The sequence below is a fragment of the Cydia strobilella genome, chromosome 9 (assembly GCF_947568885.1).
Source record: "Cydia strobilella chromosome 9, ilCydStro3.1, whole genome shotgun sequence".
In the NCBI taxonomy this organism is placed as follows: Eukaryota; Metazoa; Arthropoda; class Insecta; order Lepidoptera; family Tortricidae; genus Cydia; species Cydia strobilella.
In genome coordinates, this window is record NC_086049.1 from 16,912,173 (window position 1) to 16,929,206 (window position 17,034).

Consider the following 17,034-nt stretch of genomic DNA (forward strand, 5'->3'; position numbering starts at 1 on the left):
ATTATTGTTATAATATCGCGATGATATTGCCGAAATTCGGGAGAGCACATGTGATTGTGTACCTGACAATCCAGACTGGTTTTGTTGAAGAACCCTCACATATCAATACACTACATACCTTCCCGAGATAGTTAACTAGTTTCACTAATCACTGATAGTTCACTAACACTAACTCACTGGTCATTGATAATTCACTAACTCTATAAATTCGGGAGAGCACATGTGATTGTGGACCTGACAAATCCAGACTGGTTTTGTTGAAGGTCGAAGGCAAAAATATCGATCCAGACAAATGGCTCAAAAATATGTGAACACGACTTTATTGTCTTAGGTGTAACAGCATACACATATTTTTGAAACTTTGGGAATGTATATATATTTATGCCCTTGACTGTGCACTCATATTTCAATACACTACATACCTTCCCCTCGAGATAGTTAACTAAAACTAAGTTTCACTAATCACTGATAGTTCACTAACACTAACTCAATGTTCATTGATAATTCACTAACACTATAAATTCGGGAGAGCACAGTTGAATGCATACCTGACTAATCCGGACTGGTTTTGTTGAAGTACCCTCATATTTCAATACACACATATGCATCTTTAGAAGGCTTACTCAATCAGCATTTCAGGAAGCCCCCCGATAGACAAAATTCAAAATTTGCACAGGGTATGTTTCCATGAGCTACAATATTATTTGTTTATTGTGATTTCAATTAAGATTATAAGATCTTTATGCCAATCCTTAAGCACTGGTTTGAATAAATACAATTCCATACAAATGTCTGGGCATTTGCCATGCAACTCCAGTTTGTATAGATAATAGGCCTAATCATTTTCAATCAAGGCAATATCAATTCTTGCTGCGCTCTGCAGACGGTGCAGATACCTAGAAATTATCTGGGACATTACTAAAGCTATATGTAAATTGCATGTCAAATTGTAATAATTAATCAATATAGGTATTTCTAGTTTAAAAACCGGACAAGTGCGAGTCAGACTAGCCCAACGAGGGTTCCGTACTTTTTAGTATTTGTTGTTATAGCAGCAACAGAAATACATCATCTGTGGGAATGTATATATATTTATGCCCTTGACTGTAACAGCAGCCGTAAAAGTGCATGGCGAATTTATCAATGAATTTAATTCATTATTTCTCCATGCAATATTGCAGCGCACTGTACATTAGATGCCGTAGGTACCTTGTTACTGCTGCACTCTGTTGCTGCACTTTTTTTTTACTGCGGTGTGGATGTACCTTAAAGACTATCAGTTATCAATCAATAATCAATTAAGGAAATGGTTTTGGTCATTGATATATAATTTTAAATCACCCAATTTAAACTAATGTTAATGGTATTGAAGCCATTCCTAATTACACCAACTCCATTTGTACTTCGAGAATAAAATAAGTATTTTTCTAGTCCATATTTAAATTCTATATTAAATTAATATACTTAACTATATGTCTATACCTGATTTCACTGGCTTAATTCAAATTTTTCAAAATTGAATAAAAAGATCCTTATTTCTTCAAAAATTTCAATAATAGCAGTATTTTTTAATATTTTATTTCAACTTTTGCTTTTAACTAATTTAACTGCAACTTGAATTTCATGCAACTCTAAGGATTCTACTTTAAATCCCTTACTAGACTAGCAATGGATTAACAGCGAAATGAAAACCTTTCTTCAGCATAGAGATTAATCTTCACTGCACTTCTGATTCCAAACAGCTATCATCATAAATCTACTCTTAGATAGTGATCTCAATCTCTGTTTTTTTTTTATGAAATAGGAGGCAAACGATCAGATGATGATTTTTTCTCAGTAGTTTAGGATTAAGGCGGTTCCCTGAGCCAGAAGGCGAAAAATCTCCTGATATGATCATGTTTTTCTAAGAGACGTTGATATTCGTAGAAGTGGAAAAAATATATGTAGTTCTTGACTATATTATCTTTAACAACATAGCTTCCGATACACGAATTATGACACTTCGCTCGATACAATTAATTCCCAAAGTAACCTCTAACTCGGACTTTTAATCCTACTTCACTCGGTTATTTATTATGTGATACTATAAACAAAAAAAGAAGAAAAAACAATCTTAACATAAATAGTAATTTCATAGCTTTAGAATTTCGATATTGTAAGGTAACGTTTTTAAAATAAATAAAAACCGACAAAATCCGATCAAAATTGACACTTGGCGCGTATGTTCTTTCCCGTTCGTTCTTGCGAAATGTGACAAAGACAGTGGCAAACCGATGGAACGGCCTTAAAAACATATGGCAATTAGTGGTGTAATCTTGAAAAGCAAGGATTCAAGGATCTGTTTGTACAAGATACGAAATAACACATCAAATTGTCAAACATTTTACATTTATAGCATCCTTACATGCACTTGAACTCTTAAGAGCCAACAGGAGTGGTCATTTCTCCATACAAACGTACTCGACTGTTTCCTCCCTGGTTTTTGAAGCTAGAGGAATGATTTTTTCAACACAGATTAATATTGTCAATATCTGTGTCGGTGTGTTTTGCTTTTTTTGATATTTTTGTTTTTTAAGGCGCTAGAGCCCTTCATACATGGCCAAAAATGGCCTCACTGACTATGCCGCAATGAGAGGCGTGGTATTCAAAACTGGTATCAATTAGCCAAAAAATCAAAACAGTCCGACACAGACAATTTCATAATCATTTAGATTTCCAAATTTGGTTACGATTGCTTAAGTTTTGGAGGAGGAAACAGTCGAGTACGAAACCTCGATTTTTGAGATTTTTACGCAGGATTTTTCGCCTAAGCTGCAGTTGTCCTTATCGCACTAATTTTAGGGGCGGGGTCAAGTTTCTAAATACGTACACGGACAGAAAAGTGATGGGCAATAGTCGACATTGAAAGTCGATAATCTAGTGATGTGATAAGTTATCGATAAACCATAACAAAGTCGCGATTTGTCTCTTAGTAGGCGAAGTAAGTAAAGTGAGTATGCACTTTGGCCTCAGGGGATATCGTTTAACACTATTTATTATTCCTTGGTTCATACAAAGCTGAGCTGACGCACTAGCTACGAGATTAAGTCCTGGCTACCCCCAAAAAGGGAGGGGAAAAGTCGGCTTCTGCGGTCCAGTTTGCCTCTATTTCTACCTATCTCTAGATATGAGATCAAATTTGGTATAAATTTTGTGTAAATTAGGGACGAATAATTTATTTTAGAAATAATAGTTTCACATTTTCATACACAAATCTGAATATACGAACGAAAAATTAAAACTATATATAATTTTTGGTCACAGATTTGCTCTTTAGAAGCAAATTGTGGTGATTTGCACTAAAAATTAATTACACAATTTAGTTTATTCATTCTTTATTTAGAAAAGTATCAGTTCTAAGTACGTATTATTATATTGCTTTATATTTTACAATTTTCACTATTATTCAAAAATTTATTTTAAACAAAGTATTAATTTTATTAAAACTTTTGTGACGTGATCTCATGAAAGGGGCTCCACGAGGCGAAATACTTTTTACGCCAATTATTTTCTTTTTTTTTTAATTTACAACAAAGACGAAAGTTCGAAAAAAATGTGGTTACTTAATAATTGCCTAACTTGTTGAAAAAATTACTTTACATAATATCAATTTATAACCGTAGTATATTCTATGATATGTTTTAAATACACCATATTATTTCCTAATTTTTAAAAGAATATTTAATACCTTTAAAATAATATCTGTCTGTCTGTCTGTCAATCTGCCTGTCCGTCTGTCACCAGGCTGTATCTCGTGAACCGTGATAGCTAAAAAGTTGCAATATTTACGGATGATGTATTTCTGTTGCCGCTATAACAACAAATACTAAAAACAGAATAAAATATTTTTTTAAGTGGGGCTCCCAAACAACAAACGGGATTTTTTGCCGTTTTTTGCGTAATGGTACGGAACCGACTCGCACTTGGCCGTTTTTTGTTAATAGCTTTGAACTTTTTTTATGTGGGAATAAACGCTTCGAATACATTTTTCTAGACATCATTCTGAATCCAATGAGGTATCATACGTATTTTTAGGAGTTAGTATCTCTATTAGTGGCAGCCGTACAAGCCCAATTTCAAAGAAAAACCGCAAATCGATGTACAGGTTAGCCGTTTGGCACACGCATACTAAGAGGTCAAAACAAAATTTTTGACCCGCAGTTTCTAAAAAAAATCCCTTAGGAGGGGTATGCTGAAAAATTTTTTTTGTATGAAAAAAAAAACATATTTTTTTTCCAAAAACCTATCGTGTGTGGTATCATACGAAAGGGCTTTTTGAGGCGATTCTAAAATTATACCACATCGTTACATTTTAGCCATTTTTTTGTAAATTAAAACAAATAGAATTTTCAAAACACACCAAGTTTGGGGTCAAGTTAAAGGGTTAAGTAGAACTGTGTCACTTTGTATTGAAAAAAAACTAAATAAATTTTTTATTGCTTTTTTGGGGTTACATATGAGGATATCACGTATCATTTGTACAAAAAAAAATCAGCCATATCGTATCTGGAGGAGCCCAAACTTGGTATGTTTTGAAAATTCTTTTTCTTTCAATTTAAGAAAAAACCGGCCAAGTGCGAATCGGAATCGGGCGCCGAGGGTTCCGTACATTACACAATTTAAACAATGTATTTTTATGTGAAACGTGAGTGAAAGGTAAATTGCGGTTTACGATTTATAACGTATTAAAAAAAACTACTAACTAGATCTCGTTCAAACCAGTTCTCGGTAAAAGTTGGCAAGGTAATGTACATCATATATTTTTTCAGTTTTATCATTCTCTTATTTTAGAAGTTAGAGGGGGGGTTACACATTTTACCACTTTGGAAGTGTCTCTCGGTCTCGCGCAAACTATTCAGTTTAGAAAAAAAATATATGAGAAACCTCAATATCATTTTTGAAGACCTATCCATAGATACCACACACGTATGGGTTTGATGAAAAAAAAAATTTTTTGGGTTTCAGTTCTAAGTATGGGGAACCCCTAAAATTTTTTTTTTCCTATTTTTGAGTGAAAATCTTAATGCGGTTCACAGAATACATCTACTTACCAAGTTTCAACAGTTCTTATAGTTTCGGAAAGAAGTGGCTGTGACATACGGACGGACGACAGACAGACAGACATGACGAATCCATAAGGGTTCCGTTTTTTGCCATTTGGCTACGGAACCCTAAAAATGGCTAAAATGCAATGATGTGGTATATTTTCAGAATCGCTTCAAAAAGCCCTTTCGTATGATAGATGAGAAGTATACGATAGGTTTAAAAAAAAAGTTTTTTTTTTATACAAAAAAAGGTTTCAGCACTCCCCTCCTAAGGAAATTTTTTTTAGGAACTGCGGGTCAAAATTTTTGTTTTGACTAGTATATACGTGTACCAAACGGCTAACCTGTACATCGATTTGCGGTTTTTTTATGCGAACAGCTTATACTATTTTTTTCACCACCTTGAACCTTTTGTAGACTAGACTATTGTCCCAAAATATTGGGCGACGACCGGTCGTCTGGCCTAGGAGGTAGTGACCCTGCCTGTGAAGCCGATGGTCCTGGGTTCGATGATATGATATGATGAGCACAGATATTTGTTCCTGAGTCATGGGTGTTTTCTATTTGTATTTAAGTATTTATATATTATGTATATCGTTGTCTGAGTACCCATAACACAAGCCTCCTTGGGCTTACCGTGGGACTTAGTCAATCTGTGTAAGAATGTCCTATAATATTGATTTAATATTTATTATTATTTATTTATTTATTGGGTTTCATATTTATTCCGATCAGAATTAGGAGCTCTTCAATTTATACCTATTTTTATCAAAATCTGACACATAAATAAAAAACGGACCATCAATAAAACTGTATAATTACATCAAAGTAAGAAATATCACATGTCACATGTTTCTTTATTATGATAAAAAAGCGGCAAATTTGTTTTTCAAGACGCTTGCTCGAAAAGATCTTATTTCATGCAGGTGTACTGAAGGGAAAAGGCCTATATTGTTCCCGCGGGAGTTATAGCTTTCTTTTTTAATTAGGTATGTCACTAATTCATACTCGAACCAAGTAAGTTATAAGTAAAATACTTTGTTTAAAATGAAGGTATAAGGGAGTTTTACTTTTAAAATACTCACGACTATAATTTAATATTTTTGTTTATCATATTTAAAAATATTTAATTGGATTAATTTAACAGCCATTATCTTGTATGTTTTTATACAACAATGTTTTCTTGTATGTCCATGTTATGTTATGTTTTTTTACTATTCTGTAACTCGAAATGTTAATTAGATTGCAGGTTGTAGAAGGATATTGAATTTAGTTACTAAAAACGCGAGCGGCGTGAGGCCGGAAAGGAGCGCAAATAACGTGCGCGTCGGTGTGCGTGCACCGCACACACTGGGATAGTCCCTCGGTACGCGGTACCGCCCCCGTCAGCGCGACGACGATATTCTCTTTCAAATCTCAAAATTGAGTTTGGTCTCGGCTCCTGTTGGCTCTTAACAAATATAAATATCACATGCTACTGAAGTATCTATCATTTGTGAAATAAAACTATGAAAACGGATTATATCGCGTATATTGAATTTATAATACATCCCCGTTGACCACGAACGCTGTAAAGAGTTCGAAACGTCGGGATGTATTATAAATTCAATATACGCGATATAATCCGTTTTCATAGTTTTATTTCATGAGTAACTATCGCGGTAACCGAAGACAATATTATATCTATCATTTGGTCAAAACTTAATTCTATCTTATGGGGCTACCCGAGGTTTTCATCGAATTTTGAAAAGTTTTGAATTGTATCTCCCACTTTTGCACTACATATAGAATTATAAGACAAATGGCTAGCGGTTCCTCAATCTTTTATCTCCATTTTTGTCTACTGGATTTTGAAAGAAATGAATACTTATTTATTTATGATTTTTTTAAACATTGTCCAAAAAACATTAGAAAACTAAGGGATTTAGATCGAAGGTCATTGGGGCATGGGATCCCCTTGTCCCTTTCTAACAAACACAATTGTCAGAATGTCGAACAAGAACAAACGATTATCAAGGGCTGGTTAGACTTACCAGGCATTTATTAATACCAGTTTTTTGTCTTAAAAATAAGATTTATGAATTGTCAGCCAACAGTGTGGACGATGCCGTGTGAGTGCAGAGAAAAGGTACCCCACATCCATAAAAATTTACAGAAATTTGTATAAATATGTAAGGGGGGGTGCCTTTTCTTTGCAGCTTCATCTCTAGCATTTTCTCCCTAATAACCATCCATTGTCTTCTAGATCACTGGTGGCCGGCAGCAGCCAAGGCTACCACCTGTTCGCGCTGACCCCCGACGATGGGGTCGAGGAAATATATGCGTCCCGCTCTGGCCAGGACACCTGTCTCGTCGACCGGCTGTTCAGCTCCAGCCTCGTCGCCGTGGTCACCGTCGCTGCGCCCAGGTAGGCAACTAACTATAGAAGCCACAAACCAAACTGAGGACCGGGGCCATATCACTATCTCTCTCGCTTTACCTACGACCACGCGAGTGTGAATGAAAAGTCCTACGACCCCGGTCGTCAGTTTGGTTTGCATCGATAGTAACAGCGGTGGGCTTACGTGTTTGCTATAAGGCCAGGATTACACTTCTAAGTTTTACTTACGTAAGTAGGGATGATGGAAGACAAAAAATGAGATGGGAAGACGAGTTCAGGCAGGTGGCTGGAGCCTTCTGGAGAAGACAGGCTCTGGACAGGGACTCGTGGAGGAATATGCGAGAGGCCTATGCCAAGAGCAACCAGACAAGACGTCTGCGGAGAAAGGCTAGCAGTAAGCAGTAAGTAAGTAAGTAGGGACAAAGCTATTTGCTAGAATGAAATAACGATATTCATATCTCATTCTGTAGTATAGCTGTGTCCCTACTTACGTAAGTAAAACTTACAAGTGTAATCCTGGCCTAAGGTTCACGAATTATCAGTTAACAAGACGATAGTACTCGTACTGACCTATTATCTGTAAAAAGCAGATTGGGTAAAAAATAAGCTACGTAAATTACTAACTCCACGCAGACAAAGTCGCGGGCAAAAGCTAGTACTAACATTAATCGTTGTCTAAACTAAATATTACGTATGTTTACATAACAAATGTTTGTTTAGCATCAGCCGGGCGTAGAAACAGTTTAGTTTTCAAAGTTGGCAAGTCAGCAATATCGTCATTTCCACTTATAATAGTTATTTTATTTCCCAACGCTGACGGCACTTTTGGCATAGCGCTGGATACGTAGAGAGGAATGCTGAATGAAATCTGATGTAATCGTACGGGTGTTTTGTTTTCTGGTTTGTCATGAAGAGAAGGACATGCTGAGTTGAGGGCCGTTTTAAGCCCTTGAACTAGAAATGTGGCTTTCCATTAGAATAGAATAGAATACTTTATTCGTAAACACACACACAGACAATAGACATACATTAAAAGAACATGAAAATAAAGTGTCACGAAATGGCCCCATCTCAGCATGCTGCTGGCGACTTCCAGCGCTGAAGGGTTATGCTTCAAGTGCAATAAGGAACTTTTTATTTGAAATTCCAACAGAAATTCTGATAAAATGGCCCTTATTGCACATGAAGCATAGGGACCCTTCTCTGATGGAAAGCCACAAAATGTGCATGCGAAAAGTTTGTTAAAGTTGGAAAAGTTCGCGAAAATTTAATAGGAAATTAAGTAAACTTTCATTTAGGAATCGGAAAATTTTGAACGAAAACTAAAAACAGACACGACCGCTTTATACTAGGTATTAGATACAGTCGAAGGCAAAAATATCGATCCAGACAAATGGCTCAAAATATGTGAACACCACTTCATTGTCTAAGGTGTAAGAACGTACACATATTTTTTAAACTGGTAATGTATATATATTTATGCCCTTGACTGTACTATCCGTAAACCAACCTGAGGAATGCGGGCCGGGCGCACCATGGTTCCATTTTTATCGCCTGTCACTATGCCCGTCACTTTCGAACTCACATACTTGTTAGAACGTGACAGGCATGGTGACAAGCGATAAAAATGCGACCGTGCTACCGCCGCTGGGGTCGTAAAACTTCTCATTCACACTTGCAAGATGTAGCAGGGGCCCGTTTATCAAAAGCTTGTAGCTTGTAATACAAGTGGAAGTCCCTGGGCCCGTTTATCAAATGCTTGTAGCTTGTAATACAAGTGGAAGTCCGTTTCTAACATAAGCTGTCAAAAAGAGACTTCCACTTGTATTACACGCTACAAGTTTTTGATAAACGGGCCCCCTGTCTAACAAAAGCTGTCAAAAAGGGACTTCCACTTGTATTACAAGCTACAAGCTTTTGATAAATTGGCCCCAGGAGTGAAAGAGATTGTAATGATTGTAATGTAGAGATTGTAAATAGTCTTTTGAATTTAAATTTAAAGACTGCGCTATCGCTTTTTAGCGATAAGGCCGCCTGTTGTTTACCTATGCTTATGTTTCTGCTTTCTTTTTGTATTGTTTTCTTTTATTGAGGTGTGCATTTGTGGAATAAAGGGTATTTGTATTGTTTTGTGTTTGTTGTATTCTTTTTTAGGGTTCCGTACCCAAAGGGTAAAAATGGGGACCCTATTACTAAGACTCCGCTGTCTGTCTGTCTGTCTGTCCGTCTGTCACCAGGCTATGAACCGTGATATAGACATATAGACAGTTGAAATGTTCACAGATGATGTATTTCTGTTGTCGCTATAACAAATTAACAACAAACACAGAATAGAAACAGAATAAAATAAATATTTAAGTGTGGCTCCCATACAACAAACGTGATTTTTCTGCCGTATTTTCTTCTTGCCGGGTTTTTATCGCAAAATAATGGACACCCGAATCTACATATACCTATGTTCTACATTTGATAGTTTAGTTAGATAGTTTAGTTTCTATCATAGAGTAACTTATACTAGAGCGGTACTGTCATAGTAAATTTTGTAACCCCAGTAAATTCACTGCCATCTGTCGACACACTTTAAAACTAAAAATTAAGATTTATAAAAATACGATAAAATGTATTTAAATATAGATAAATGATTTTTTTTAATGCATTAATTATTTTTATGATTTTGACCCATGTTCTTTCACTGATATGCGTTAAAATTGTTAAATAACAAACGAAACAGTCAACGCCATCTATACGACAGTGGGCCAAAACCAGTGGCGCCCTCTGAACGAGAATCAAATTTTCTTGATTTTCGAGGCACGTTTTTTCCTTAGACTGTAAACATCTATTACGGAGTTATATCTATCTTTGGTTTCTATGGTAGTATAGTTTAGAGTAAGAGTAATTAATTTATTGTTGTGTTGTATAAAAATGTACTTACTGTAATTATGATAAATAAAATTTGCATTTGATAGACATTACAATTCATACAATTGCCCTTATCTTTACTAGCAACAGTGTAGGAACGTAAGTAAACACCAATGTCGTAATGTCCTTGGCCTGATACGCCAGATATTGGCAGAATCAGGACTGTTAGGCGGTTATCACACTGGTGCGACCGCGCCGCACCGGTGTGATTATAGCGGGTCACACGGTTATTGTATTACTGCCACGGCTAATTGAATTAAACTGCTCAATGATTGGTATATTAGGTAGAGACATTTGATCCTCAAAACAAACCTGATCGTCTGATACCATTAATAAAAATCTGTCAAATATCCTATCCTAGTAAAGATAAGGGCTTTATCTTTACTAGTAACAGTGTAGGAACGTAAGTAATCACTAATGTCGTAATGTCCTTGGCCTGATACGCCAGATATTGGCAGAATCAGGACTGTTAGGCGGTTATCACACTGGTGCGGACGCGCCGCCCCGGTGTGATTATAGCGGGTCACACGGTTATTGTATTACTGCCACGGCTAATTGAATTAAACTGCTCAATGATTGGTATATTAGGTAGATAAAAAATAATTTATTGTCAGACATCAAATGTCCACAGGCACATATACCTTACAGACTAAAATCATCATCTTCCTCGGCGCGGTGCGGTGGGCTCAAGGCTCGCAACGAGATCGCCTACGTAGGACACTTCTATAGGTATCAAAGGATTTATTCATCCCGCGCCGCATCGCTTCGCTTCAGCGTTCGCGTGTTGTTCGCTTACGTAGTACGCTGCGTAAATGAAAAGCTCAAACAGACAAAAATAGGTTTCCATCTTCATTACTCTTTAGTTACGATTAGTATAGAAGGCCTTCAGGAAGTCACGCATCATATTCACTTGGAAATGTGTATTTTTCTAACCTCGCGTTGATTGACATTGAAACCTACATAATTTATACTATAGTGAAATTAGTTTTCAAATCTCACGCTCTTATGTTGTGGTAATAAGGTCGTAGTTAGGCACGTGCACGAATTTTCCCACTGTTGCAATATTTAATTCCACACTTATGCAACTAGGGAACAAATCAAATTATTTTATGAAATTATTTTGATTTGTGTTTTTCAGTAGTCCACTCTTATGCTTTTGAAATACGCTTGTAATTAGTTTGGATGCCCCTTTTTTTCTAAACCGAAATAAATGTCATATATAAAGAAAAAGTGGCCAAGGCCTCCAGTACCCAGGGCTGGAATCGAACCAGCGTCCTCTGCTATCGCGGCAGATGCCTTAAGCCCCTCGGCCACTCGGGCCTAATTTTTCCAAGTACTTTTAAGCGATTTCCTGATGGCTAATGGCGCCCCCTGGCCTTCTTTCTTTGTATTATGATATTTTTATTGCTTTTTATAATTTACTAGCGACCCGCCCCGGCTTCGCACGGGTGCAATGCTGATGTATTATACATATAAACCTTCCTCTTGAATCACTCTATCTATTAAAAAAAACCGCATCAAAATCCGTTGCGTAGTTTTAAAAATCTATGTTTTACAAACATCCATCCAGACAGCAGGAAGCGACTTTGTTGTATACTATGTAGATATTCTAGATATAGAGTAGGTAGTAAATTTCTACTTAAATATAGCAAATAAAAATAAAAATAAATATATATATATTTGTTCTAATAGCACCCGTTTTCTCATCACGATATGAAATTTAATTTTCAACATCCTAAATCTGACTCTTACGCCTCGTAATAAGGTCTTGGGTTGAGTGACTTGAGTGCGCGTTTGTCGCGATGTGCACCGGCCGTCTATTTCTGTGCGGTCGCGACGTGAACTTGGCCCTGGCTCTTACACAACGCCGTCCCGTTCGGATAACGTCCGTAAATAATATACCTATAGTCTACAGTTTTCAAGCTGGCCCTTAGGTCTATTGTCTATTGTTAGATTTGTTAGTAACATACAGGGCTCGGAACCGGTTTTTTTGAAAAACACAAAATATCACAATATTTTTAATTATGTTACGCACGTGCCACTTACCTGCATAAAAAAAGTTTCGGTCACTTTAACCGGTGATTGAATAAGTCCTATGGAAATTGCAATAAGATTCAAAATGAACAAATGGAAAAATAATTTGCGGTTAACAGTGTGGATGTAGATGGTATAACAAAAGTTTCTTGCTCTGTCTAGAAACGTTTACTATCTCACTCCTACAGTTAACGGCTATTTCGCTGCTTCCCCATCGTTTGACATTTGTTTATTTAACCAACTTACATTTACAGCAGATTGCCAAACATGAAAGCTAGGTCACAGTACAAAAATATATAATTATTTATAAACATTGCCATGGACCATGGTAGATTAGTACTGGGGCATATGGCAACCCGGAGTTAGCTGGATATTGGGCTCAAAAGTGTCAAATATGCAAACCGGTGTGAATCGAAAAGGTCAACTATGAAAATAGATACGACAAATTTGAGAGAGAATAGAAGCGAAACACTAAATAACAATGTATCAGACAAGGGCAAAGTCGCTCTCGTCTTTTAGATTTGGTCTAGGAAAGCACGAGCGACATTCAACGCGACCTAGAGATGGTTTTAATTCAATAACGTCGTATGTAACTATGGAGTTCATACATAGTTATGCCATTTTTATTACGTTCGAGTCGCGTTTATTAATGTACACGTTTTGAACCGTATTTCTATGGATTAAGGTTCAAATTTTAACAGGGTTTTTGCCTTGTACGTGTGTAGGTGTACATTAGAGTTGCATTCTTAATGGTTTGTTATTTTAGTAGGATTACGAGTGACAACATCGATCGGTTCGTGAACCGTTTTTTTTATGAAGACGCGTATTTTTAGTTTTTCTTAAAATACCTTGAAGGACATTTCGCTGGTCGTTTTTTAGTGCAATATTCTATTAATAATAATACAGGTAATGAAACTAAAAAAAAAACCTTTGTTTATTTAAATGTTAGTTTATCCTTTAGTTCAGTGTACCTATACATACGTAGGTATCAAAGATAGATATAACTCCGTAATAGATGGATACAGTCTAAGGAAAAAACGTGCCTCGAAAATAACGAAAATTTGATTCTCGATCAGATGGCGCCACTAGTTTTGGCCTACTCTCGTATAGAGGGCGTTGACGTTCGTTTGTTATTTATAATTTTTAACGCATATCAGTGAAAGAACATGGGTCAAAATTATATAAAAATAATTAATGCAAATAAAAAAATAATTTATCCATATTTAAATACATTTTAACGTATTCTTATAAATCTTCATTTTTAGTTTTAAAGTATGTTGATAGATGGCAGCGAATTTACAGTGGTTACAAAATTTACTATGACAGTACCGCTTTATCTTATTATATCCTCTTTGGTAGGTATTAAAAAAAAACTAAAAAAACATGTTTAAGATAAAGATAGTTTATTATTCAAGTAGGCATATACACATATTTATACGAGACATAGCAAAATTAATTTCAATGTCCTGAAAACTTACTGTTGTACATTATGCATTAATACTTAAGTATATTCATTAATTCATAAGGCAACAGGCACAGCAACACTCCTTGCATGTAATATTCGATACGCGTTTAATTTCGCCGCTAGGGGGCGCTAGTGTTAGGGTTGCCACCCGTACTATAATATATAGTATCGTACTATATTTTAGTCACTTGTACTATATATTATACAAAAACGATATAGTACGAAAAATACTATATTTTCATCACTCAAGAATGGGGTATACAAATGTCACCGATATCGCATCATATGCGACTTGGATTTTTAATTCGCCTCAAATCGGCGTCCTATTTTTTTAATTTCCCAGTAAATACTATATTTTTTCAATATTTTGACAAAAATACTATATGTGTATAGAAAAAAGGTGGCAACCCTAGCTAGTGTAGATGGAGGTTTTTCAAAATGTCAAATGCAAAAGTTTTGGGGGTTTCAAGCTTTTCTATCGAGAGTTTTCACTCCTTATTCATAATTGTGGTAAATCTTTGTCCATATTTGATTAATCATGGTGAACAATAGATATAGCTCAATAAATGTTAGTGGTTTAAAAAAAGTGCCAACTAAAATATGTACAACATTAAACAGGTTGAAAAAATACCACATTTAGACATTAAAATACCTTTGTATATATAAGAATGTATTGATTAAAATAAGCATAGAATTTTGAGATCTGTTTTTTTTCTGGACCTACATCTACAGTGGATCCAACTGGTGAGCACAAAAACGGTAGCCCTTTAAATTCAGTCGATCTACCAAAACAAAAGTAGGTACAAAACCAATGCTAAATTAGTTATATCCTGTACAGTGTACAAGTTAAAATGTAACATTGTTCTTCTTACTCTTGTTTAGAATAATTATATAGCTACATACCAACAGCATTAGCAACAGCACGTGTTACTAATATAGATAAAAACAATTCTATAGATAAGCATTTTCCGGTCGTTAACACCATAATAATAAAAATATACATATATAAAATCATAACGACATATCCATTGTAAAACATTACTAGCATAAGGCGATAAGAATTTATATGTATTACAGGCTAATAGAGACATATTTACAGAGATGAGGGTCTACAAGGTCCTTTAGATTACAATTTACATACATACATACATACATATACTTACTTACTTACTTAATGGCGCAGCGACCCAAAATGAGTCTTGGCCTCCGACACGAGTATACGCCAGTCGTCTCGATCCTGTGCCATCTCCCGCCAGTTATCGGCATGGAGAGCGCTCAAATCTACTCCAACAGCATCGCCCCAGCGATACCTGGGACGTCCGATCGGCCTCCGCCCCACCTGGCGTCCCAAGTACGCCCTTTTAACGCCGCGATCCTCCTCCATTCTCAAAACGTGGCCGAACCAGCGGAGACGGTGAGCTTTTGTCTCGCCTATAATGTTGGGTGCAGCCACAAGATCTTCAATTTCGACGTTTTTTCGGAGTCTAAAACTGCCATCTTCCCTTCTCACAGGACCCAGGATTTTTCTGAGTATTCTCCTTTCTGCCACCAGGAGCTTGTTTTCTTCTTTAAGTGTTATACATACATATAATCACGCCTATTTCCCGGAGGGGTAGGCAGAGACCACGGATTTCCACTTGCTACGATCCTGACATACCTCTTTCGCTTCCTTCACTTTCATAACATTCCCCATACACGCTCGCCGGTTTAGGGTGCTCTTGACCTGGCCTTTCTTCAGGACCAGTATTACAAGTATACTTCAATTTCATTCAAACGGGAGAGGTAGGTTTTAAAACAAACTGATGTAGAAATTACAATAAATTACACTACCACTGAGCACTGAAATATAAAAACAACAAATAGCTCCAAAAAAACAATACCTACGGCAATTCGCAAATCCGTATTTGTTATTCCAATACCATGATAAAAACATGCATGTTTATGACCTTGACTGCCATATCAGTTTATTTGTTTCCCTTGAAATGCGTAACGATCGCGAAAATATTGTGCAAGTATATGTCGGCGGCCGATCGTAAGATCAGGCAGATCGTGAAATTCCTAGGCATATCGTAAAACGTGAAAATCTTCGTCTCGCTCTCTGAGTCGACGGAGCTCCGCTACGCGGGGCTTTATTTCTGAACAGTTTACCCTGAAGCAACCTTACTCTCTCGCTAACATACATCATATAAAGTTTGTATTGGCTAATTAATGTTTATAACATACATAAGTTATAGTAATAATTACAAATAAAGATATTTGAAATATCATTACATGACAATATACAAATATGACAATAGAAATATGTACCTTCCAAATTATACTTATGTTCATACATGAAACCAACTAAATTAGTAGCTTCTGCGTGCTTCTGCCGGTTGTTCTTACCATATATACTAAAGCTTGTCTCCGGTAGGTACGACGACGAGCGAAGCGAGGAGGAGTGCATGTTAGGTTGAACTGCGAACAAACAGCGCGCGAGCCTAGCGAGCGAAGCGAGCGTGCCGCAGCAGCGGCCGGCGAAGCGCCAAAACGAAATTGTTCAACGGTTTACTAACTTTACGGAATTTATTATTCATTTATATTCTTAGACCTACGAGTAGGAACTGATATGGTTTCTGATCGTTCTACTATGAAATTAACCTTTTATACAACATGAAATTATCTACATTGAATGTTATTTAAAAACAAATTAGCCATTTTGTTATTATACAATTCTGCCGGTTCTTCAAAATTATACACAGTGATAGTAATATCTTGTGAATTTTATATTAATAATTGGTATGTATTATATTACTTACCCGGTTTATTATGACTACAGTCAAAACATTACACAGGAACATTACGATCTGCCTGATCTTACGATCGGCCTCCGACATATACCACCTCTACCACCACACCGTGAAGCCGTGAACTGACGTAGACCCTATTGCTAAGAAATAAAGTCTACTAATGGTCAATGTGTTAGTACCCGTGATGACATCATATAGGACTATTTGCAAAAAATGCCCTCTACTCACCTCAAGGTGTTTTTTTTAAAATATGGGCAATAAAAGATCCAGTTAGCTAGAGCCGGACCAAGCCAACTCTGCATGGCATTTGCAATGACAAAGTGGGGCGATGTCATCATTAATGTAAGATTTCTATGAAAATAT

At 36.3% G+C, this 17,034-nt stretch overlaps 1 protein-coding gene across 3 annotated transcripts in view; it reads left to right on the top strand.

The window, feature by feature from the left end:
• LOC134744464 (WD repeat domain phosphoinositide-interacting protein 2) overlaps nt 1-17,034 on the top strand; it is a 41,998-nt gene that overhangs the window by 902 nt on the left and 24,062 nt on the right. For all 3 annotated transcript variants that reach the window (XM_063678280.1, XM_063678281.1, XM_063678282.1), the window contains exon 2: nt 7,330-7,491. In XM_063678280.1, coding sequence (XP_063534350.1) covers nt 7,330-7,491 — 162 coding nt within the window. The remainder of the gene's footprint in view (nt 1-7,329; nt 7,492-17,034) is intronic.